The sequence below is a fragment of the Enhydra lutris genome, unplaced genomic scaffold, assembly GCF_002288905.1.
Source record: "Enhydra lutris kenyoni isolate GAN:26980312 unplaced genomic scaffold, ASM228890v2 scaffoldscaffold4, whole genome shotgun sequence".
Lineage (NCBI taxonomy): Eukaryota > Metazoa > Chordata > Mammalia > Carnivora > Mustelidae > Enhydra > Enhydra lutris.
In genome coordinates this window covers 17,283,027-17,309,762 of record NW_019154088.1, presented here as the reverse complement: position 1 = coordinate 17,309,762, position 26,736 = coordinate 17,283,027, and the positions used below count along the sequence as shown (strand labels likewise).

The 26,736-nt window shown below is 33.6% G+C and overlaps 1 protein-coding gene across 4 annotated transcripts in view; it reads left to right on the top strand.

Moving 5' to 3' along the window:
• LOC111162519 (COP9 signalosome subunit 2) overlaps positions 1 to 11,358 on the top strand; it is a 30,544-nt gene extending 19,186 nt beyond the window's left edge. For 2 of the 4 annotated variants that reach the window (XM_022527019.1, XM_022527001.1), the window contains 9 exons: positions 259 to 348; positions 470 to 547; positions 1,995 to 2,169; positions 2,911 to 3,089; positions 3,199 to 3,251; positions 6,024 to 6,121; positions 7,457 to 7,539; positions 8,046 to 8,104; positions 8,744 to 11,358. In XM_022527019.1, the coding sequence (XP_022382727.1) occupies positions 259 to 348; positions 470 to 547; positions 1,995 to 2,169; positions 2,911 to 3,089; positions 3,199 to 3,251; positions 6,024 to 6,121; positions 7,457 to 7,539; positions 8,046 to 8,104; positions 8,744 to 8,888 (960 nt within the window). In that variant the 3' untranslated portion in view covers positions 8,889 to 11,358. Of the gene's footprint in view, positions 1 to 237; positions 349 to 469; positions 548 to 1,994; positions 2,170 to 2,910; positions 3,090 to 3,198; positions 3,252 to 6,023; positions 6,122 to 7,456; positions 7,540 to 8,045; positions 8,105 to 8,743 lie in introns of all 4 variants that reach the window. The other 2 variants (XM_022527010.1, XM_022526991.1) reach the window with 1 other exon arrangement.
• Positions 11,359 to 26,736: the final 15,378 nt, after the last annotated feature.

The following is a 26,736-nucleotide window of genomic DNA, read 5'->3' as shown; positions in this document are numbered from 1 at the left end:
CATACTATTAGAGCATTGGGTTCTTTCTGGGTTTTACTTTCTAAAAACTCACATAAAAACAGATCTTGGCACTTTTTGTAAACTTGGTCTCTGTTTTGCTAAGGTTTTGTTAAATTATAGACTGACACAGCCATTCAGAAACAGGGTATCTTATGTGTATTAAAGTTCAAAGATGCACTTTTAGTTTGTTCAAATTAACTTTATTAACAGGTACAAATTTGCTGTTTACAATTATAGAATTCTGATTTTTTATGTCAGATGGATTTACTGCAGGAATTCTATGAAACAACACTGGAAGCTTTGAAAGATGCTAAGAATGATAGACTGTGGTTTAAGACAAACACAAAGGTAACAACAATTACCTTTTTTTTTTTTGAAGAATGGGAGGGCGTCCTTAATAAACTGTCCTAAAAATTCATGCCTTTTCCTGTCAAAATCTTTTAATTTTAATAAATATATTCTTTTACAGCTTGGGAAATTATATTTAGAACGAGAAGAATATGGAAAGCTTCAAAAAATTTTACGCCAATTACATCAGTCTTGCCAGGTAGCGTTCTCTTGTTTTTTCTTAATATTTCTTCATGATAAAAAAGCATAAGAAAAAAATTATATTTGAAACTTTTACTTAGGGATGTTTTTGTTCAGGATTCATCCCCAAAATAAAATTTGGCAAAAAAGACACCAAGAAGCTAATTTTTTCTGTGTATTACATTTCTTCCTGTTTATTATTTTTGTGGAGTGAGGCACAGGTATCCATAAACAAATAGGCTAGTCATTAATACTTATTAGGAATAAGCCTTTCATATTTAGTTGTAGACCATGTGAAAATCAGAAAGAACATTAGAGACATGTAATAAAGATATTTCATATCTAGTTCATAGTATATGAATCTTCTGTAACAGTACTGTCCATTAGGACTTCATATGATGCTAGAAACTGGAAATATTCTGTGTCTCCACTAATATGATAGCACCAGCTACATGTCATCAGGCAGTTGAAATGTGTTTGAGTTTTTAATTTTACTTAATTTAAATTTGAACGGCCACATGATTGGGACAGTGCACCTCTATAACTTTTTAACTGCAGTTACAATTTTGTGTTTCCTTTTTTGTCTTGATCAATAAGTTATTTTATTTTGTTTAAAATTTATGTGGAAATACTGTTTTAAATGTTTTTAAACCTCTTCCTATATTATGTACTGTTTTAATTGTATATGTCATTTCTTTGAATGGGAAGAAAGTTGATCAGGAAAGTGTTCTAATCACCTGCATGTATTTTCATTTAATGACTAAATAGAATTCTTTTGGGAGAACAAATAAATAATAAATTTTGGCTTTGTGTAAGAGCTTGATATTTATGATTATCTGCCTGTTACCTATATGCTATTTTTCATGGCATATATTTTGTGGGCTTTTGGTTATTTTTCAAAGTTGAACTAAATGTTACCACCTTTGTTAACTCCTTTGACATCCATCAGCAGAGTTAGTCACTTTCTCTTCCATTCTTCTGGGCACTTCAAATAGAATCATTATTATAATTTATCTGTTTACAGCTTAATCTTCTAGGTTGTGAACTTTTGGGGCCAGGAACATTAGCTTATTTAACTGTGTATTTCTCCATGTTAGACCTAGTGCCTGGTAGTAGGAAGGCACTTAGAAGTACTTTTTGATCAAATCAGTGGATATAAAGTAGTTGTGAAGATTTGGGGAAGACCATAAAGAATCTCTTAGGTAGAAACAAACATTATAACATTTTATACATTAAAAAATACTTCTGGTCACTTTTTCCTTATTGAATGACTAGAAAGTACAAAGGATGTGTGCATTCCTTTTTGGCTGTTAAAGGTAGTGTTCTTAATGTTCTAGATCTTAATTAAAATTTGTAGTGTGTGCTCACACAGAATTAGTATTATAAGGATCTCAGGCTAACTCAACTAAAAATTACTAGGTTAGCTGAGTTCTATTTTAACTAAAGTTCATTATTTGCTTCCTTAGACTGATGATGGAGAGGATGACCTGAAAAAAGGTACACAGTTATTAGAAATATATGCTTTGGAAATTCAAATGTACACGGCACAGAAGAATAACAAAAAACTTAAAGCTCTTTATGAGCAGTCGCTTCACATCAAGTCCGCCATCCCTCATCCACTGATCATGGGAGTCATCAGAGGCAAGTTTTGTTTGGAGAAGGGTGGGCACTGTCACAGGAAGATACCATGGTGTCACTGGATATGACTGAATGACTCCGAAGGCTTTTTCTGTTTTAGTGAAAATAAATGGCAAAGTAGAAAAATCAATGAAATGATGTAGTCTTGGAAAGAAATTAGAATTAGAAATTGAATTTTTTGTCTTGTAAAATATTACATCAGTGAACTACTTCAGTAGAAAATTTACCATCACATGTTCTATTCTCAAGACTTGGGGGTGGTTGGGAGAGGGGGGAAAAAAGTTCTGTTCTTGAATTGTAGTGATATACATAAAATTATTTTCTGCGTCAACTAAGAATAAAGATTTGCAAATGCTTGTTTGATGTTTATAATGAAGGACTTGCTTTTTGGAATTAGAGTGAGTACTGGGGCACCTGTGTGACTTAGTTGATTAAGTATCTGACTCTTGATTTCGACTCAGGTCATGATCACATGATCACAAGGTTGTGAGATCAAGCCCTACATTCGGCTCCATGCTGAGAGTGGAGCCTGCTTGAGATATTCTCTCTCTCCCCTTCTACCCCCCCCCCCCCCTACCAAAAAAAAAAAAAAAAATTAAAGTGAGTACCTTGGGGTAGTACAATTCAGTCTACAGAATTAAAAGACTGGAAAGCCACTGTCATAGTTTTCATTTGATTTTTATAAAGTGCTCAATCATACTATAGAACTGCAAATGCCCTTTTATCCTGTTTTTATTCTTATAGAATGTGGTGGTAAAATGCACTTGAGAGAAGGTGAATTTGAAAAGGCACACACTGATTTTTTTGAAGCCTTCAAGAATTATGATGAATCGGGAAGTCCAAGACGAACCACTTGCTTAAAATATTTGGTGTTAGCAAATATGCTAATGAAATCGGGAATAAATCCATTTGACTCACAGGAGGTATGTGTGTGTTCTAATTGTTCATTTCTGTCACCTGTCTTTTCTGGAAATAAATGTTATTCTTTCTTTGTACATATAACATAGTTAATTTTTGTTTTTTTTTCCTTAGGCCAAACCATACAAAAATGACCCAGAAATCCTAGCAATGACGAATTTAGTAAGGTAAGATTTTATATTTCGGTTAAGGTAAATATCCTTAAAGCAATGAATTAGAGGGGAAAGAGGGAGAGAAATTTTGAGAATTCAGTTAATACGCCAAATTTACTCTTCTGTATTTAGGTTTGAAATATTCAAAGTTTGAAATTTTTATTTTTTTAAGTCATTTATTCTGTTTCTCTTAGTTCCAAGATTTTATATAGTATTGATATATGTAGTATAGTATTGGCTGCTTTTTTTATTATCTACATGTTTGTGTGTGCGCTGTTTTTCAGTAGAAGACTGATTGTAGATATCTTAAAACAATTTCACAGTGTTTGCTGTTTCTACCTCTCTTACTCCAAAATGAAATTATGAATTGGTCCACACAAATCAAAAATTTTCAATAAGACAATGTCTTTACTCACATATTTTCTCAATTAATAAGGTTTAAAAAATCATTTTTAAAAAGTTTACCTCAGTTAATTTTCTGAGGTGAGGAGCAGAGGGGTCATACTGGTTAAGAAACCCAAGGATTTATTGATGACTTCTGTGGTATGATGGTTAGCAACTGAAAAACCTGCTATGATCAATTAATATTCAATAAGATACAGAAAATAAAGCGAAAGGCCTAGAAAAGAAGGCCTATTTTTGCAAAAGAAATCAGTGAGCAAGAAAAATTTTCCTCTGGGCTGGAATAAATGGAGCATAGGTTTTTTCATGTCTTTTGTTTTAAATTGTGCTGCCGAGTCTACCAAAGCAGGAAGAATATTAGGGACATAGAGTAGGGTGGGGTTTTTGCATATGTATGTGGATACTGGAAGTGATAAAACATTCTTTTAATAGTCTTTTATGATTTAAAAGTACTGTTAGACTATAAATTATGAGTCACCCATATATAAATTTTATATACTTGGAGCAAATAGCTTATTACATGATATTGTTTGAGTTCCTATGTAAAATGTCTTCATTTATTTTGTTTTTATCTGGCTATAGGTTTTACAAATTACTAGGTTGGTTGGTTTAAGGAAACTTTAATTTTAGCTGTAAAAAATAAGAATGATTTTATTTTAAGGGGACTAGGAATAGATAGATAAGAACTCTGAATTGCAACATTAAAAAATCAGTTTCTTTGGGGCACCTAGGTGGTTCAGTTGGTTAAAGGTCCAATTCTTGATTACGGCTCAGGTCTTGATCTCAGGGTTGAATTCAAGCCTCACATTGGGTTCCATGCTGGGCATGGAGCCTACTTTTAAAAAAGTACCATATTCTTTTATTGTTTATTTCTTTATTCTCAGTTTGTTGAATTAAATAGATTTTAGTTATGAAAGAAGATTTCTTATTCCTCAGCATTTGGCCACATTAACTAAAAGATGATTTGGTTAGAGATTCACTTCGTAATACTTTAGAAAAATGTTTATGAAGTTAAATTGTTGAGCAACAACTAAACTTTTAAAACTCTTAAAAATTGAGGGAGAGTTTTGCACTAGACATTAATATTTCATCTAAATTAAATTGGTTAAATACATTAAAATGGACTAAAGGGCTGATTTATCAGAAATTTAAGTGGTAATAGCTATACTTATATATTTGCTATATCATACAATTACTGAAACCTCTGTATTGGAACTCAGTTTATTTTAATGGTAAATTTCAACCCAAGCAAGTGGCTTGTGTTGTCCCACATTTTGTATATATTTTTTTAAATCACTTAAAGAGTGGAAGAATGTCTCTTGGTTAAAATATACACATGCGCAAGTGTTTCACTACTTGAATATATCCTCCTGTAGTATATTTTGCAATAATGTATTTGGGGTAGGTGAAAAAAGTAATGCTTCCTAATTTTATCTTCCTAGTCAGTTGCCAGCAGACTAGAGGAAAATAATTCCTGTTGAAGCACTTGAATCACCTGCCCCTAACATGAAGTTACATTGCGACCCAACAGATGGAAGCACAGCAGAGTGCGTGCAGAATGGCTGATGATATGTCTTACATATAAAGCAGACAGTGGTGCCATATCCAGAAGGTTGGCTTCTTCCTTCTCAGCACCTTTAGCAATCCCCATAGTGTCCTACAGAGTTATTTTAAGAGCAGATAGTAGACACCTCAGAGAATTATGAACATAAATCAGCCTTTGGCCTTCTGCAGCAGTGTCCATCACATTCTCCTTTGTGTGTGTGTCCCATTTGGCACTAACTACCTGCCACTGATATTTCTGCTATATAACTCAGTGGGATTTTTAAGACTAGAGAAAATTTAGAATCAAATGTTCCCTTTGCAGAGTTCGGGCAATTGCTGGTAGCTTTCTAGAAGATAAAAATTAGGAAGCTGCATTTCTGGATAATCTTCAGAGAGAATGTAGTATCTTAGTTCAAAGACAAGGCCAAACTCCTCCATACAGTAGTATGTATGAAACCTAATTTCTTAGGGATTAAATGATAAATGCACAATTTAACTTGAAAGTATCAAGCATTAAACAGTTTTTAAATTTGTAAGTTTTTAACAGTGTTAAGATTTTGAGATTTTAATGAATATATATAAATATAATATTTGACCCCCAAAAGAAGATTTATTTAATCTTTATAAAACCAAAAACATTAAAAAAGAAATTAATTTTATTTGCAGAAGGATGTGTGTATATAACTCTGATTTCTATGACAAACTGTAACGTAATTTAGATTATTGCATATAAAAAACTATAACGTAATTTAGATTATTGCAAAAAAATTAGGCTTTTGGATTATCTGAGTTAATACATGACTTCTCCATGTTTGACAAGATTTGTACTTTTCCTTTTAGTGCCTATCAGAATAATGACATCACTGAATTTGAAAAGATTCTGAAAACAAATCACAGCAACATCATGGATGATCCTTTCATTAGGGAACACATTGAAGGTATAGTCTTTCTGCTAACTGAATTCAGTTACCTTCTTTGCCACTGTCAGTCAGTTTTTCTTGAGGGAGCAGCACGGAATTAAACCAGTTTTCCTCTGTGTATTGCCGAGAATAGAAATGTTTCTAAATGCGGTCATGGAATAGGATATTACTTAAAGTTATAAAGCTGTTTTAAAGAAATCATCTACCAGTTTCCTGCTATTTATTAACATAATCAAATTCTTATATGATGTGCAATTCATTTAACGTGGCTGTCTGTCCTTTTTATTCTAACTTAGATATTGTTGCATGTTTATTACTAATACTTAGGTTCAAAATTCATTTTTAGGATTTTGGACAAGTAACAAAAACTTTAAAAATAGTCTGCAATAGATGATGCAGAGATGCATTACTTTGAAGGGTGGCTAATGTACCAGTAAGTGCATGAGATTTTTTTAATAAGTTCTATTGGATTAACAAAGACAAAAATCATTCCTTGTTCTGGGGTCTCTTTTGTACGTCCAGTGTTCCCACCTGTTATGGAGCTATTTGAGGGTTTTTAAATGACCATTTGGAACAACTCATTCAAATACTTAAATTCCAGATGCATCATGAAAATCCAAAGAATACTTTGGAAGTAATGTTCTTTTTTCCCCACCTTCCTTTCTCTTTCATTCAGCAGACATTTTAAAAGTTCTTGTATGAAGCTAGAGTGGTACTACACTTGGTGGATATAGAAAATTTTAGAAGCCTTGTGCATGAACTCCAGTCTAGTTTTTCGTTGTTATTTTTTTAAGGTGCTTGTCTGTGAAGAAATGGGAGAAAATTGCACGATCATTGTATAAAATATAGTACTTTAGATTTTGAGAGAACATAAAATAAGGGACTTGACTGGCATGAATCAGAGCTTCCTGAAAGATGTTAACTATAAAGGAGAGATGAGCAGTATAGCGTCTTATTGAAAAGGCAAAGAGGATATTTTAGGTAGCATCACAACATAAGCAAAATCAGGGAGGTGGGAACAAGAAAAATTATGGGAAAGTCAGCCTCTAATCTTACTGTGCGTCTGTTGGACCCAAATATTTTTAGCTCCAAATACCTTATATCTGGGGCACATGATTGGCTCGGTCAGTAGAGCATGTTACTCTTGATCTTGACGTGAGGAGTTCGAGCCCCATGTTGGGCATAGAGCTTGCTTAAACCAAAAAAAAAAAAAAACCCAAATGCATTATGTCCTTGCCAGGCAGAAAGACTTTGACAAAAAAATTGATATAATTAATTAATGTGATTTACCAGTACATAATGTTTCATGCAGATATACAGACTATTAAATTTATTTTCATTTTTGTCTTTCAGAGCTTTTGCGAAACATCAGAACACAAGTGCTCATAAAATTAATTAAGCCTTACACAAGAATACATATTCCTTTTATTTCTAAGGTACTTATATTCATGGATCTTAATACTAAATTTGTAGTTATAAATGCAGTGTATTTAAAAATTATTTTTGGTAACATTTGATACTGCATTTGCAAAATACAGCATAGCTTAGGGCTTTCCTTTTAACATAAATTATTCTGTGTTTTCTTGGAGTAAGTTAACAGTAAAGAGAAATAAAGAATCATTACATTTCTTTTTAAAGATTCCTTTAGCCTCAAAGAACATTGTAGAAGACAGGGTAGTGGGTAAAATATGTAATTGATGTAGTGTTAACCCAACCACAATAAAATTGTGGTAAGAATATACTTTAAAGATTACAAAGTTAAATTTGGTCAGACCTGTGTTCTCAGAAATATTTTGAGGTGATAATGAAGTTTGTCTTAAATTTCTTTACACTAAATTTCCTTTAAGTGGTGGGAATGAATCTAAAATCAGAATAATTATTCCTTATCATAAAGTATTTAAAGAAGTTAATTACTAGAATTATAATAAGTCTTTTGTCTTAGGAGTTAAACATAGATGTAGCTGATGTGGAGAGCTTGCTGGTGCAGTGCATATTGGATAAGTAAGTACTTGGCTGTTTCTTATCACAAAATGTTTAGGACCATAACATTTGAATACTGGGAGCAGAGGTAGCAGTGGAATTCTTGATTTTTCACAAAAAGCACCCTCTGGCTATAATTTTCTATTAAAAGAGATACATATGTATGCATGGTAGCTTTTTGTGGATGAGTAAGCGTATTAAGCCCTTGATCTCTGAAAAAGTTGTAAATGGTTTTCAGAAAGATTTCTCATTCTTTATGTGTCCCATATCCAGCTAGAGAATTATTTAATGAATAGTGGGGGTTTTTTTTCCCTGTTTTTAAAGTATAAGGTATGGTATGTAATAGTTCTGAAATTACATGTTTCTTAAAAGCAGTTTGGTATTCAAAGCTTCACAAGCTTACATTTGCTCGATTAATCAGGTAAGTCTCTGCCTAGTGATTCTTTTAGTGAAATTGATAAAAGGTGGCTGAAATCCAGTTTCTGTGTAGAGTTTTAGTAAGGCAGTGAATGAAATAAGTAATCCTGAATTGGGTCACTTAGTAGAGGCAGCAGTTTCTTCTTTTGCATTTACTGACATTGTACATATTTTATGGAACATTAGTCTAAAAATTACAGTCAGTGAGAATGGTTTGTAGACATGTCTTTTATTTATTTCCAGCACTATTCATGGCCGAATTGATCAAGTCAACCAACTCCTTGAATTGGATCATCAGAAGAGGGGTGGTGCCCGATATACTGCACTAGATAAATGGACCAACCAACTAAATTCTCTCAACCAGGCTGTAGTCAGTAAACTGGCTTAACAGAGAACAAGCTTTCACAGACGTACTTAATGCAACAGTGCAGAGATGTAATCCTTAAAAGAACTGGGAATGGCAAAACTACTGTCGGTTGATGTGTCCTGAAAATTATTGGAGTTATGGCAGAAGTGCTTTTTTTGATCAACTGGTTTGTGTTTTGCTGCTGCATTTATCCCAAGAAAAACAGCTTTAATCTCCAGAAGAAAACCAAAATGCCATGGGATTTATGCTGTATTGACATCTTGCCCTAAACATACAACATCATAGTAATTTGTCATGGGCAACATGACCAGAGAGAAGATTTTTGTCATGATTTTAAATACACTGACATGTTACTGTTGGTTAAATTTAAACATGTTTTACCTGCAGAAATTCTCTCACAAATAACCTGCAATAACTTGAAATGCATACCCTTTTGAACACTTCCTTTTCTCATGTATAAATTAAAATGTTTGCTGCATTTTGCAAAATGTCAATTCTCCAAAAATGTGTCCGTATATTTCTGTACCTGCAGTGTAGTAAAGGTTTAGATGAAACCCCATAATTATAGTGGCATACTGTCACTTAGGTTTCAAGCAGCAAAATAAACAGTGCAGCTCAGAAATTGTAGTTTGGTTCTTGATGTGTTTTTATTACATTTGGGGTTTTTGTTTTGTTTTTTAGTACCTTAGAAATTTCAGATTATTTTATCTTCAGTTAATGATTTTAAAAAGCCTGGGAGCAAGTAAATTGGTTATTTGCTTTCAGGTTTTTTAAAGTAGTCTTTATTGATAAAGTAAGGAGAACTAGTTTCTAACAAAACACTTGCATAGTACTTACTTTGACAGTGATGCTTTAAAGGAATAAAATTCTTTTTTTTTTTCTAAGAATGATATTCCTTTTTAAAATAAATTCTAACTCTCAGAATGTTCACTTTAAACAAATATGCCAGAACATAGACAGCTAAATGAATGTTACCCTGTATAGTGATCATGCTGGAAAATTATTTCCTAATTCCAGCAATCTACCATTGCTCAAAACCTCTTGGGTTTTGCTCTTTTAGAATTGCATTCAGAGCTAATTTAAGTCATACACACTATTAAGTTTATGACTCACATTAAGAAAACAAAAAGTATTATCAGGCTTGATTTTTTTTTTTATGGTTACATCACTTGGCACCAAATGACTTTGGACAGTTTCCAAAAATTAATCTATCTTTGAGGTAAGAGTAGAAAGGATGCAGCTAGCTTTGAAGGCAATCCCAAAAAAGTTTGAAAGGTATTTTGAGCAGTGGTAGCATAGTTAGGATAATGAACTATGGCCTTCCAAGGTGACCACCTAAAAGGAAGGATAGCTCATTTGAATGTATTGAGTTTTGGATGTATTTGTTTCATTTAAAAAAAAAAAAAATCACATTATTTTATAGTGTCAAAAGGAAGAACTAAGATTAAGATAATTTTTGGTTTTTCTATTGCTTGTCATTATGTAAAAAGAAGTGAGTGGCAGTTCAGAAGGAAGACTGTTGTAACTGAAGAATGACAACCAAGAATTTTTGATCATTAAATCAGATTTTATAAACAGTGGAAGGAGCATGGACTTAAAACAAGGCATGCTTATTCGGTTTTGTCAAAATTTTACTAAAATATGTGATATATATTTATACTAAAACTATATAATCCTTAGATTTAGGAAAGCAATCAGTTAATGTCTTTAGCAGATTAAAGCAGTATTAAATACAGGTGCAACTTGGAAATTGTAGAAAACTGAAAGAAAACGGAAGACAAAATGTCTCTGGTAGGGAATAAAAAAGTTTAAGATATTATAAAATTATGTGTATTTTCTTCTCTTTTACATAAATCATTTGTGAAAAATGTGCTAAATTTTTTTTTACAGGAGTGATAATAATTAGGACTTATTTTTCAATATAATTTGGAGACCCTTTGTTACCCAAATAAAAATGACAAGTTTCTGTGCCTGTATTCAAATATGTATGCATGTCATAACTGTGGGGAAAGGCCCTGCTTAACTCAGAGTTGATGGAATTAGAACTTAGAGGATTTGAAAGATGTGATTTAACCTTTACATTCCAACCTTTACAATGTCCAGTTCCCCTGTGATTTCTTTGCCCCATGGCAATAGTGCATCTTCCAGTTTTTAGAGGGAAAGCATGCACTTACTCTTTAGGAAACTGGGCTAAGCATATAACAATATCCAAAGTTATACCATAATCTTTAATGTAATTCTATGTATCACATAGGCTTTGTTTAAATATTTCCTAAATATAAGTTCTTTTTTTAAAGTTATTTGCCACATTTATTTTAGGACACAGGTTTTTGATACATCTTAACAGTCTGATTAACTTAAAGCTATTTTTACTTTTTCCCATTAAACATGTTCTGTGTTTCTGTGCATCTTACAGAGTTGAAATTTTTTTTGAGATTGCATTTCAGAATATAACTAAATTTAAGGGAAGTAAAAAGTTAATTGGCAAATTCTTAGCATTTTGAATTACTGATTAAATCTTTCCTTCTATGAAAACAACAGTAACAAATACTTCACATCATATCGTGATGTGTTTATCTCCTTTCTCTTCTACCCCAAACCTGGAAACACTCACTCCACAGCAAATTCGGCTGCTGTTCGGCTGAGGGTAATAGATAAATGTCTGCTGTAAGAGCTGGATTTCCACTACTCATTCCAGCTCTTATGTTGATTTTTTTTTTTTTTTTTTTTTTTTTTTTTTAAGTAATCTCTATGCCCGGTGTGGAGCTAGAAATCATGACTTGAGATCAAGATTTGCATGCTCTGCCAATTGATTTCAGCCAGGCGTCTCTAACATAACTTGATATTTTTAAGATGAGATGAATGTGTAGGTACTCAGAATTGTTTTCATTACATGAGTCCCTTTAACTAAAGATTGATAATTGTCCTTCAAGACTACAGAGGATCTGATGTCACATTGGGGTATAGTTTTAGTGAGGCTTGTTTTAAATGGGCTACACTGGGGGGCCTCTAGTACTTTTTCATTACCTTGTGAGATAATGGTTTGTCAGAGACTGGAAAACAGCTCTTGATACTTAAAATATCTATAATGGTAGAATTTTTTTTTCTTTTTTAATCAGTAGTCTTTATTCAGTAAACAATGGTAAGTAAATTTTCTTTTCAGGTGGAGTAGGGTGGGGTGAGGTTATCTAATAAGTATATAAAGCAGCTTATGCTGGTAAGGAACAATGGTCAGTTTAGTCCATAGGATAAAAATGGATTGCCTAATAGATTCCCTCTTAACTTTTTTAAGGGACTCAGAGATAACTACTTTTATTTATTTACTAAGTCTCCTTTTTAACAACAACCTGTTTTTAAAATATTTTAATTATTCTTTATATGTTTTAAAATATTTTAATTATTCTTTATATTTAAATAAACCTGAAAAGTTTTCATTCGATGCAGGTCTTTAAATTGAAACTTGTGCTTTAAAAAACTAGTGAAGCTAGGAGTTTCATTCTTTATATGGGATTTAAAATAGCCTTTTGAACTGAGATACTTCAACAAAATACAGAAGGAATTGACTTTTAGCTATTTTGTTTCAAAGTGTTAGTGAATATTATCCAAGTACTTAGAATAAGACAGTGGGTGTTGGGTCTCAGAACTTGAAGCTCAGGGACTTTGGTCTTCATTTGCGTGACCAAAATCAAAACTTTCATTTTTTTGGAGGTTTTACTTGTGTTTGTATTAGGTTCTTCCCTACACATACAACAAGAGCATCTTATATTTTGATACAATTACAAGTAGGAATCATTTATAAGAACTTCCTTAATGTAGACATCAGAGATTCTTAACTTTTTGAATGCAAGTATATCAGGATCTATTAATTCAAGATTATTAGATTTTTCTGTATCTTTTAGCTAGCATGTGCCCTTAATAGAATGGATTAACCAATGATGTTTATTTCTCTTTTAATCATTCAATGAGATTTGAAAATTTTTCACTTTTGGAATTTCAAGGTAAATTATAGAAAGGTAATGTCCTTTGGAGTATTTAAGTTTTATGAAGCTAAGCACCACAAAACATCTAATCTAAATCACTGATTCTGAATATTTCTCAAAAAGCTAAAATTCAGTATCACTTAATTAGCTTTTGATCCTTGAGAAGACTTATTTAACTTAGGTAATAACCCAAAAGAAAACCAATGTGTGGTTCTCTAAATTTTTGCTTCTTTAGAGTTATGTTATTTTATAAACCTGCTGGAATAATTAAGAATGCTGTCAAATTATATGGCATCCAAAGGTAGATGCCAACTGTGAGAGGCCAGAAAAGAGGCAAGAAAAGAAACGTTTCTTAGATATTTACCTTTCTACTGGGGACATCTTTATTTCCTCTTGGCCAAGTTTTTTAAATTTAAACCTTGGTCATGATTTTCACATTAATGGCTGGCCAGCATTAGTGTGTGTGTATGTACACTTACACATGTGAGTGCATATATAAGTAGGAATACAAAATTTTTTTTTTTTGAAGATTTTATTTATTTATTTGACAGATCACAAGTAGGCAGAGAGGCAGGCAGAGAGGAGGAAGCAGGCTCCCTGCTAAGCAGAGAGCCCCATGCCAGCCTTGGTCCCAGCCTTGATCCCAGGACGGATCAAGGACAAATCATGACCTGAGCCAAAAGCAGAGGCTTAACCCACTGAGCCACCCAGGCAGCCATGGAATACAAAATCTTAACTTCCAATCCATCACGATTATTTTTTCCAGTTGCCATTACTTTTCCCTTACCTCTGATGCAAACATATGCTATGAAAAGAATTGCCACTGTACCAGTAACTTCGATGTGACCTAAGTTTCTCCTGAAGTCAGTGTTCAAAGTTACAAAACAATCTAGAGGAATTAGATAGTTGGGTTTTTTTTTTTAATTTCCGAAACAGAGCATTTTAAAATCAATTGATAAAGGTTTTATTGGACATATTCATCTTAACGTGAATGTAAAAATTATAAAATTAATCTGGATGTTTTAATCATCCCATAAAGTTGTCAAAAGTTCTTGCATGCTTAGTTATAGTACATACTAATGCTGTGTTAAATATCTCATTTTGTTAATGTTTGCCAAGCTCCTGTTTAACTGCTACAATACTAAATTTTTATGCATCTATATTAAATAACAGTTTGGGGATAATTAAGTTTTCAATTACATGTCAACCAAAAAATAGAGCAATGATGGAAAATGCAAAATCGTTTACATTTTGCATTACGGTTATATTACAAGTCTTCTCAGTGTTTTGTTTTTTTAAGATTTTACTTATTTTTTAAAAAATATATTTTACTTACTTATTTGAGAGAAATGAGCCTGGTTGTGGGGGGAGGGGCAGATGGAGGGGTTCCCCTTGAGCAGGGAGTTCAATGAAGGGCTCCACCCTGGACCCTAGGATCATGACCTGAGCTGAAAGCAGACACTTAGCTGACTGAGCCTCCCAGGTGCCCATGTTCTAACTAGTTTTTGACTAACATTAAAAATGACAAATTCCTTGAGCTCATACTTACCAGGTGGTAGAAAACAGGTTACTAGAAGCGTGGCAGAGGATGTCTACCTGTAATTAGAAGTCCCACAAGTTAATACTGATACTATGTGCAGGATGAGTCACAAGATGCTTTAAGACTTACGTACTCAAAAGGTTTTTGACTGGAAGTACACCTTCTTCATTGGTAATAAAAGTTACATATTCTGCCTCTAAGTATTTACTGTGTAAATACTAGTCTCAGCACAAAATACAATGGCTTCAAACATTACACTGTGTGTATTTGATTGAGTAATTAAATAATGTATACTTCTCTGAAATTGCTTTTAAATGTTTTAAGAATATTTCTCTGAAAATCATGCTCACTTTGTTTGAAATTCAGGGTTTAAATATTTTCCACTTTTAAGATTACCTTCTTGTTCTTTGAAGCATTCATAGAGGAGTTGACCTCTCCTGAACCCTGTTTAATGATCTATCCTTAAACAATTCATGTTGCAAACAAGTATTTTGGGAATTACTCCTTCAGTATAAAATTAAACATTTCTAAGCAGGAAATTAGGCCAAGGAAGGAAGTGGAGGAAAAATGTACTCTCCCAAATCCTTGCTATAGTGCTTTAAAATGAACCCTTTAGGGCTGCAGCATCTAAGAAAACATTTGTGAATTTATTATGTATCCAAAAAATAATGGTCTCAGGTGTAACTTTTAACCTAGTGGAATGGACAAACCCTAATCTCAAAACACGATAACAAAATCAGTTTTTGAAAGTCAAAAGAACTTCTAGGCTAAGACTTGTGGCCAAGGTTCCAATGTAAATCTATAAAACCAATGTCCTTTGGCCTTCTAAGTTATGGGAGTAGGACGAAAGGAGGCAGATTGAGTACTATTTTGGCTCCTTTTTTTTTTAAGATGTATTTATTTGACACAGCGAGAGAGAGTATAAGCAGGGAGAAAGGCAGGAAGAGGGAGAAGCAAGCTCTTGACTAAGCAGGGAGCTGGATGCAATGCTCAATCCCAGGACCCTGGGATCATGACCTGAGCAGAAGGCAAATGCTTAACCAACTGAGCCACTCAGGTGCCCCTTGGCTACATTTCAAACAGTAGTAGTAGTTGATTATGTTGATAGAATTAGCCCAGGAAGGAACTACCTAAGCAATATATACATCAAATATCCTGAGTTGTATTTTTATTTACTTAATAGTTTTATGGTTCCAGGGTGCTTCAGTGGCTCAGTTGGTTAGGAGGCTGAAACTTGATCTCAGCTCAGGTCTTGATCTCAAGGTCATGAGTTCAACCCCCCCCCACCGAGTGCAGCCTACTTTAAAAAAAAAAATTTATGGTAATTTTTAGAGTAATGAATGGAGGTTTATAGTTTTCTTTTCAAAAACTTAATTTTTTAAGATTTTATTTATTTATTAGAGAGAGAGAGCGTGAGAAAGGGAAGGGCCAGAGGGAGAAGCAGACTGCCTGCTGAATGGAGACCATTATGCGGTGTTCCATCCTGGGACTCTGGATCATGACCTGAGCTGAAGATAGATGCTTAACCAACTGAGCCACTCAGGGGTGCCTGTAGAAACCTATTTTAAGCTTTGTTGTATTGTAATTAATCCAGTGTAGGTTACTGCACTTGAACTAAAGAAGGGTTACCTACCTTGGACCTGCCAAAAATGAATTGTTGTGAACAAACATAGACTACAGACTGATGTGCTTTATAGGGTAGGATTGAATTGATATGGTAGGATAGGATGGATATTTAAAACTTGGTCTTTCCCCCTTATTATTGTTGTCTTCATCACCAAGAGGCAATTAGGAGAGAAATCTAAAAGTGCTAGAATACTAAAAGAAACAAATTTTTTCTAACACCTTTATTTTTATTTAACAGGTATTTACTGTATGCCTGCTAAGTCCTAGGGACTGTCTGCTACGTCCTAAAGCTAAAGAATACCATAAGACACAAATTATCCCTGTGCTAAAAGAGCTTAGTGCCACAGGAATAGACAGATAAACAAGATAATTTTTCATAGAGAAAAATTCTACACAATAAATGAAGGTGGGAGAGGCACCTCTGAGTATGTGAAAATTGACGTCACACATGAATGAGGAAAAGGAGCTAAGGAAAGAGTAGTCCAGTCAGACGTTAAGTCCATCTGAGGTGGAATGGGTATATCCAATTCAGGCAAGATATAGTATGATGTTCAGATGGCAGAGGTGGTCAGGGACTAGATTATGGATAGCCTTGTGTTGTTCAATAATGAATTGAGATTTTATTCTAAAGATGATGGGAAACCATTGGAAATTTAAATTCCAATAAAATTTAAAAAATAATTCTCACTATTGTGTGGAGAAATGATTATATGAGATAATAGTGTGATCAGGCAGAAATAAAAGCCCATTGCAGAAGTCTACGATAGGTAATAGAGGCTTTTAGATTAGGATTTGGAAAGAAGTGCACAGGATCAGGATAGGCCAGCAAGACTTGCTTATGAACTGAGCTTGAGGATTTGTAAGAAAGAGAACACAGTTCCCAGGTTTCTTACTGAGCAACTGGTAGACAGGTGTATCATTAAACAAAATGGGGAAACTAGGAAAGCCTAATTTTGGCAGAAGAGGCAGAGCGAGCCAAAGACACCAGAATGGACTACAAACTTGGAAATAATAGTAGTATCACAGAAGTTAGGTATTTTAAAACAACGATCAACCATGAATGTTGCTGAGAGGTTAAGTAAGATAAGGGGTGAGAAGGCCGTAGGATTTATCAAGATAGTCTTTGGAGCAGATAATGTGTGACAGGTATGTTCCAGCTCTTCTGGAGGAACTGTGAGGAACTTTAAACAGTCACTGTCCTTTACTTCTTAAAAATTGAAGGTTTTTAAAAAGTCTGTTTTTTACATCTCCTGCATGTTAAGCAGGAGAACTTAGGAAATTTTTAAAAGAACAAGCAGACTTCTTACAAAATGTGTCTTACAAGAGATTTAAAACTCATTTCCCCTTTCCAACAATACATAGGCATTTAATTTTAAATTTTCTCTTTGACACATATTAACTATGAAATTATCTCATAGTCCTGCCTGACTCAGCTGGTAGAGCATGAAATTCTTGATCTCAGGATGACGAGTTTAAGACCCACATTGGGCACTGAGCCTATTTTTTTTTTTAATTTTAATAAATAAAAATCAGGAAACAATTGACAAGTAGGATTCTACTTCTGAGGATTAAAATACCTGAACTCTAGGACAGAGGTTGACATCTTAAAGATGTCTTTTGCTGCTTCTTAGCAGAGAGGAGTATGGTAAAGTTGACAGATCTGAGGAACAGGGGATCTGCATTCTTCGGTTGGCCTTGAATTGAGACCCTCTCACTTAACCTCTCTGAACTCCCAATTTATTTAGTTCAATACGTCTTCTTAACCTCAGGTATTCAGAATTGAGAAAATCCCAATCCTTGGCATATGGTACACTATTTTTTCAGTCTACTTTCCATGTATTTAGATATGCATATATCTTAAAAATAATTTGCATGATAATTTTTAATTTCCATAAATGATATAAATTTCATTCTCTTTTATCTATGTTATTTTCAAATCTAGTTCATCACTCCTGTTTTGTCTCTTCTATCTCATGCATATGTCACAATTTACCTACTCATTTCTCCAGTGATAGACACCTGTATTCCTTCCAAATCCTTACTACGTAGATAATTCTATGATGAATATTTTATACCTATCTCATTACGGACTTGTGCAAAAATTACTCTGAGGTGTATTTCTGGAAATACAGGGTCTTTGGGCTTAATGCTTAATTTTGCCAGGTATTGCTGGATTATTCATCAAAATGGCTGCACTGTTTATGTTCTAACCAGTAGTGCATAAGAGTTCTGGTTTTCTTCTCTCCTTGACAGCCCTTGATAATATCTGACTTTTTTTTTTTTTTAAAGATTTTATTTATTTATTTGTCAGAGAGAGAGAGGGAGGGAGAACACAAGCAGGCAGAGAGGCAGGCAGAGGCAGAGAGAGAAGCAGGCTCCCCACTGAACAAGGAGCCCGATGTAGGACTCGATCCCAGGACCCTGGGATCATGACCTGAGCCGAAGGCAGCGGCTTAACCAACTAAGCCACCCAGGCGTCCCAGATAATATCTGACTTTCTAGAACGACATTTTAAAATCTAAACGATTTTAACTTACATTTTTGTAATTATTAATAAGCTTGAACATCTCTTCATACACTTATTAGCCATTCAGGTTTTCCTTTCTATGGACTATTTACACTTCACAATCTGTTATTGGCTTCCTATTTTTTAATGACTTTGGACGTCTCTGTATAATCTAGATGTTAACTCCTTATCTGTTTTATTTTAGACTTGCAAATATACTCTGAAGCTCTGTCTTTGGTTTCCTTCACTGAATAGAAATCTTTCATTCTGATGTTGCATATATCCATCCTTCCTCCCCCAACCAACCATACTTTTTTGAATCTTAACTCCTTTCTTACACTAGTATCACAAAAATGCTCTTTTATAAGTTTTATAATTTCTTCCTTTATATTTAGTTCTCTTAATGGAGCTTACTTTAGTGCATGATTTGAGATAAGAATCAAACATATTTTCTGTGTAATGAGCTAGTTTTTCCTGTACCATCTACTAAATCATTATTCCATATTAATTTCTGTTGCCACCTTTTTCAGCTATCAAATTTTTACATACACAAGGATATATTTCTGGATTCTCCAATCTGCCAACTGTTCTCTTTGTTTCTTCAACAGTGTCACCTTGTGTTTTTATCACTGAATTGAATAACGTCTTAATTACAGAATTCCTACCCAATTTGCTGCTCACTTTGAAATTAGTCTTTGTAGACCTTCGTTTTTCTATATCAGTTTTGGAATACCTTCGTTGACTCCCTTAAGGCCCTATAGAGTTTTAATTGGAATTGCGTGGATTTGGAAATTAAGTCTCTTTTTATGTCATTTAAGAATGTCTTCAGTTTCTCTATAAAGATCTTGAGCATTTTGTGCTGTATCAACTTCCAAATCTTTATAGTTTGATGCTATTTTATTTACTAAAATCTTTTCCAGTTGCTTATTTTTGGAGTAGAAAAATGATATTAATATTTGCATACCAATTTTTTTAATCTGCCAGCCTTGCTGAACCTTATTCTATTGATAGTTGGTCTGCTGATTCATCTGTGTTTTTATGTAGATAATTATATTATCAAGAAAATTATATTTTTATGCATTTTCTTCTATCCCTATACCTCTTATTTCTGTCTTATCTTACTGCATTGTTCCGGCTCTCCAAAAATACATGGAACAGAAGGGATGACAACAAATCTCGTCTCAAAGGAAAAGCATCTTGAGTTTCTCCATTAGGTATGAGGTTTATGATCAGTTTGGGGGAGTCAGCTTTCATTAACTAAAGTTTTCTTCTATTTCTAGTCTCCTAAGAGTCATGTGTATTTTTTTAAAAAATCCTAAATAGGTTTTGAGCTTTATTAAATGTTTCTGTGCCTAGTAAGATGTACCTAAATCCAGGATTTTTAATCTTTTAGTCCATTCACGGAGTGAATTACACTCATAGGTTTTCTAACATTAACTCATCCCTACATTCTAGGATAGACGCCAACTGTAAATTGTATGTTCTTTTTCAGTACAATGTTGGATTTTCTAGCCAACATTTTATTTAGAGGTTTTCCATCTATGTTCTGAAGTGAAATTAGCCTATAATTTTCTCTTCTTAGAATATCTTTAATCAATTTAGTTATCAAGGTTATTTTACATCTTAAAGTGAATAGGCATATTTCACTTTATTTCTTTTTTTTAAAACAATATGTATAATATGAGTAAATCTGTTCTTTGGAAGAACTCGCAGGGCTGTTTGGACTGAGACTTTTTAGAAATAGTAAGATTTCTAAATTACTTTTTCAATCCCTTTAATGATTATTCATCTTTTTAAATATGATTCATCTAATTAAGTGTTCTGCTTCATCTTATGCTATTTTAACTTTCATTTGTTTTCAGAAATACATCTTTTTTATCTACATCTTCACATTTATGAGGATATGCATTTGATCCTTGAACAACATGAGTTTGAACTGAATGGGCCCACCTATGAGTAGATTTTTTTGTTTATAAATCCAGTAAAATACTGTAAATATGTCTTCTCTTATGCTTTTCTTAATAACATTCTTTTCTTTAGCTTACTTTATTGCAAGAATGCAGTATATAATATATATAACATACATGATATGTGTTAATTGATTGTTTATGTGATCCATAAGGTTTCCAGTCAAGAGTAGGGTATTAGTAGTTAAATTTTTAGGGAGTCAAAAGATAAATGCAGATTTTTTACTGTAGTGGGTCAGGCTGGACATTTCTAACTCTCATATGGTTCAAGGGTCAACTGTAACTTGTAATTTTATTTTTTTTTTTTTTTTTAAAGATTTCATTTATTTATTTGACAGACAAAGATCACAAGCAGGCAGAGAGGCGGGCACAGAGAGAGGAGGAAGCAGGCTCCCCGCTAAGCAGAGAGCCCAATGCGGGGCTCAATCCCAGGATCCTGGGATCATGACCTGAGCCGAAGGCAGAGGCTTTAACCCACTGAGCCACCCAGGCGCCCCTGTAATTTTCTTTTTTAAATATCTGTTAAATTTAGCTTATTTTCTCCTTTTTACTCTAATATGTGTTGATTTGGTTATCTTATTAGGCTTTCCAAAGTATCAGCTTTTGGTTCATCTTTAATATTGTTTTTAGTGTTCTCTCTTTGATTTCTGCCCCAGTATTTCCTTTATTTTCATTTCTTTGAATATCTATTATGACTCTCTTTATAGCTACTTGAGTTGAATCATTTTTAAACTTTGTTAAAATTTGCTCAAAACTGTTAACATATAAGGCTTTAGTTGCTATTCATTTCTTTTTTTAGCCAAGAAATTTTAAGCCGCACCCCATTCATCAGTGTAGGGTTTTAGTTCCCAAACATGGAATATTCCCCACTACCATTTTAATACATTCTATTTAGAGAATATAATCTGTGTGATACTGTTTTTCTGAACATATTGAAATTTACTCTGTAGCTTGATAGACAGCCTTTGTGATTTTTCCATTTATGCTTTAAAATAATGTATATTCTTGGGGCCCTGGGTGTCTCAGTCAGTTGAGCATTTGACTTTGATCGTGGTTCAGTTCTTGATCTCACAATTGTGTGTTTGAGCCCCACCTTGGGCTCCATGCTGGGCATGGGTGGTGGCTAGTTTTAAAAACTAAAAAATAAATTAATGCATATTCTGTAATATTCTTCTCCAAACTGTTTGGTCAAGTGTGTTGTTATTTGTTTGATGTATCCATTAAATAGAGGAATTTATTAAAATCTTCAATGATAACCGTTGATTCATTTATGTCTTCCTATAATTCTGTCACTTGTTGCTTTATATATTTTAATGGACAACTCTTAGCTGGATATATGTTCATATAGTGATATCTTGTTGCTTTCACCAGTAAATATTTTTCTCTTTGTCACTTATGATTTTTTTCCTTATCGTCTGTTTTGTCTTGTTTTACAATCACTCCTTTAGCTTTTGCTGTTGTTGCTTATATTTGCATGGTATTTTTTTTCTCTTTCATCTTCAACCTTTTCATATTCCTTTTTTTTTTTTCCTTTGGACAGGTGTGCTTGTAGACAACATATTAACATATTACTGGATTTTAATATCTTAAAATTCAATTAACAGTTCTCTGTCTTTTGATGTTTATTTTAAAATTTTAAAATTAGTTATTTTTAGACTTGTTTCTGTCATCTATTTTTTTGTGTTTTTTTCTTCAATAGTTTTGGTTTGAAATGATTTAGATTTATAGAAGAGTTGCAAATATAGTATGGAGAATTCCTATGTACTCTTCACCCAGCTTCCCCTAATATTAACATATTATATCACCATGGTACATTTATGAATTTTAAAAACTTGTCCCAATGTCTATTTATTTTATGTCTTTTTATCAACAAAGTAAAGTAACCGTCACATTTTCCCCGACCACCCTCTGGTTTATCCCCTTCTGCCCAACCGTGATGTTGGAATCTTTTAGAATTTTAGTTTCAGAATACATTAAACCATTGATCATTGCTTAGACAACAACAACAACAGAAAGTCTTCATTCATTTCTTGCTGAGTACATTCAGAGAGGATCTTGTGTGATGATTATTCCAAATCCCTGATACGCCTGTGGATATCTTGACTCATTTTTATATATAAATGATAATTTAGCTAAAACAAGGTTCAGTGTTTTTCCTTCAAAACTTTAAACACATTACCCTGCTGTCTTTTTGCATCTATTACTGCCAATATAGAAATCTGATATAGTCTGACTTTTATTACTTCATGAGTAATCTGCTTACATCTTCTCAAAGTTTCTTTAATGTTACTTTATTTCATTTCAATATTTTTAGGTGAAGGATTTTTGTCCATTGTGTTCTTATTATATATTCTGTTTGGTATTCTTTCAATATAAAGATTATATCTGTATTTAATTCTAGAAAACTGTCATTATTTCTTGAAAGATCTCTTCCCTAGCATTTATCCTTTCTTTCATCTCTGGAAACCTATTAAACTTACACTCTTGTCTTTCATGTATTTAGTTTTTGTGTTTTTTTTTTTTAAGACTCATTTATTTATTTAAGAGAGAGATTGCACGCATGTGCATGCAAGCAGAAGGAAGGGGCAGAGGGAGAGGGAGAATCTCAAGTAGATACTGCATTGAGTGCTGAGTCCAATCTCACAACCAGGAGATCATGACCTGAGCCAAAACCAAGATTCAGAGCCTCAAACTACTGAGCCGCCAGGCACCCTCATGTATTTAACTTTTTCCATTCTCTCCAACTTTTTCCCCTCCCTGATCTATCTGCCTTTATGACCTATATTCAGTTCACTAATTTGTTCTTCAGGTATATTTATTCTATTATGTAACCCATTCACTAAGTTTTTGGACTTATTACTTCTCCTTAGTGTATGGTTTTCCTTTTATCTCTTTGGAAATTATATACACCTTTATCATTCTTTTAGTGGTTATTCTAGAGATTATAGCATGGATTCTTGATCTATCAAACTTTAATGTCTCTATACATTGCAAAGAACTTTGTTGTCATTTTATATAGTCGGTATTTTGATTTATCTGCATACTTACCAATAGTCTTGCTCTTTATCCCTTCTTACATTTCTGAATTTCCATCTGGGGTAATTTTTCCTTCAGTCTGCACAGTCCTCATTGGTATTTTCTTACTAAAGAAATAGGTCTAATACTAACTAGAACTGCTGATGATGAATTCTCTTGGTTTTCATTTATCTGAAAATGTCTTCATTTCATCTTCATTTTTAAAGGATATTTCCACTGGGTCTAGAAATCTAAGTTTTCTGTTATTTTCTTATTTTCCTTTCAGTACACTGATCATACTTCACTGTTTTCATTTTTTTTTATTTCTTCTTTTCCAAGTTTTATCAGATAAAATTGTCATTTGACATTACATAAGTTTAAGGTGTACAACATAATTATTTGATACATATGTATATTGAAAAATGATTACCACAGTAACTTTAGTTAACAACTGTCACCTTGTTTAGTTACAAGTTCTTTTGTTATGAAAATTTTAAGATCCACTCTCTTAACAACTTTCACTTATATAATATTGTATTATTAACTATAGTCACTATGCTGTACATTAATTCCCAGAACTGAATCATCATGTAACTGGAAATTTGCACCTTTTGACAACCTTCACCGATTTTTAGTGTTTCTACTAAGGAGTCAACTGTCAATTTAATTGTTTTGCCTTTGAGGATTATCAGTCATTTTTCCTTTGGCTGCTTTTATACTGTTCTCTTTGTCTTGATTTTCTACAGTTTTCCTATGATGTTTCTAGATGTAGACTTCTAAAAGAAATACTGCAATTGGCCTTTATCACGTCTCTTATATCTGTGCATTGACATCTTTCACCAGTTTTAGCATAATGTGAACCATTGTCTTTTCAAGTATTTTTTGTGCACTGTTTTCCCTCTCCTTCACTTCTGAGACTCAAAAAAAAAAAAAAAAAACCCTCACAAAAAAACAAAACAAAAACAAAAAACAAAAGCAAAACCTATGTTAGAGTTTCTCATCTATATTTCTTACCCTAATTTCAATTTTTTCCCTTTTTTTATTTTTTGCCTGCTTATGCTTTCTTTTGGACATTCTTTTGCCTATTCCCCAACATTTTTATTCTCTCTTCAATGTATGTAATCTATTATTAAGACCAGTATAGTGAGTTGAATAGTTGATCCTAAAACTCAGGTATACATAGACTGCAGAATGTGACCTAGTTGGAAGTGAGGTGTTTATGGATATAATTAGTTAAGAGCTCAACAAGAAAACACCCCGGATTTAGGATGGACCCTAAACCTAATAACTGGAGTCATTATAAGAGAATGGAGAAGGATATCTAGACACAGAGAGATACACAAAGAAGGCAATGTGAAGACAGAGGCAGACATTGGACTTATGCTACCACCTGCCAAAGAATGCCAAGAGCCACCAAAAGCTAGGAGAAAGGCAAGGAAGAATTTTCCCCTAAAGCCTATGGAAAAAGTGTGGCCCTCCTAATACTTTGATTTTTGACTTCTGGCCCCAGAACTATGAGAGAATAAATTTATGTTGTAAGCTGCCAGCTTTGTGATAATTTGTTATAGCTGTCCTAGGAAACTAGTACACCCATCCACTAAGTTATTAAGTTCTTCTCTAAGAAGGACTTGGAAGAAATATAGAGCTAGGTTTCTGTGAGCCAATTAATTAACCAATCAATACATAATCTTGTTTTATGTGTATTTTGTTTGAAGACACCTTATTTAATTCATATTAGTTCATTAGCATTGAATTCGTGGCCAATAGCACTAATTCATTCCTGAACAATGCTTACCTAACATACATATTTCCTTGCAAGGCATTATTACAGCTCTCTGGCACTTAGAAACACAGGAGAGTACTTCAACGCTGTTCTTGGGGATCATTTTAAATAGGGAAGTCACCAACCAAAAGCACCAAAAGACAAAAAACATGGGACTATACACCTCAAAAAGGACACGTTATCAGAGTGAGAGTTGAAACAAGAAGGCAGAATATCACTTTGTCTAACTTCAGTTGGAAATATGCATCTCATGATTCAAATTTTTCACTTCTCTGTGCATGTGCATGTCTATGAATGATCATGAAAGCTACAGATAAATTTTAGCAAGCATGTGAATTCACAAATATGGACTCTGCAAACAATGAGAATCAACTTAAGAACTAAATCCATGTGTGCTTTAACCTTCTCTTAGGGGACTCAAGGTAAGGTGGGATTTCATATAACTTCAAACATGAAGCTACAGTACTATACAGGGTTTGAATATTAGTCATACAGGGGTTGAATATCAGTCATTGCAGAGTCTGACACTCTCATCAAATTGACTAAACTTTCTGTGGTTCCTCATAGCCCACTGGTACCAGCTACCTGAAGCTCCTACTGTAATGTCTCTTCCACAGAATGATAGGACATCTCTCATTCTTCCTCTCTTTGTTTCTCTCCCTTCCCTGGTAAGTTATTCCCTTACCCCACCCCACCCCACCCCACCCCTTTTTTTTAACAGAGTCACCAGCTCTTCCTAGGATTCTAACTCTCCAGTGGTACAAACTTGGAGCCTGCCATCCCCACCACCATTTTTGCTTGTCTGCTTATAATATGAGGGAAAAAGAAAAAATCTGAGCAGATAACCTGGCTTAAACTGAAGTTGAAACACCTATTATCAGAATAGTCAAAAATGGAAACTAATCCAAACAGTTCAATCACTTTATGATGAGTCTTCTCTCTTTTTTTTTTTCTCCAGGTACTTATTGATAATGTATACTTTGTACTTATACCATGAACAAAATCCAGCCAGTTTTCTCTGTGTTGTTGACTCTGAATTAATATATTTAAGGGTCTCGTTTTTATAGTGCTACTATTTCTGGGAAATCAGGTATAGAGGAATAGATTGTAAGATGGTTCTGTAAAATACAGACAGGGTCAGCTGAGACCTACAGGTTCACAATGACAGAAAGAAGAGAGATTTTTTTGCTATTTTCTTTTGAATCTCTTTCACAGAAAGTCTTGTCCTCATTCATCCCAAACCATCCTTACAGGAGAGGGTCTAACAGACTCTGTTCTGTGAGGTGAAAGCAGGGAGTTCGTGTTGGCCATGTGGTCTCTTTCTGTTAATCTGAACAAAGCGAGGCTTTCTCCTCCATAAACTCTTCTCACACTACCCATATATAGGCTCACTATCCATAGAGCAGTTAAAAATGATTACTGTGTGGGTAGAGGAGCTACAAGTCTCTGCAT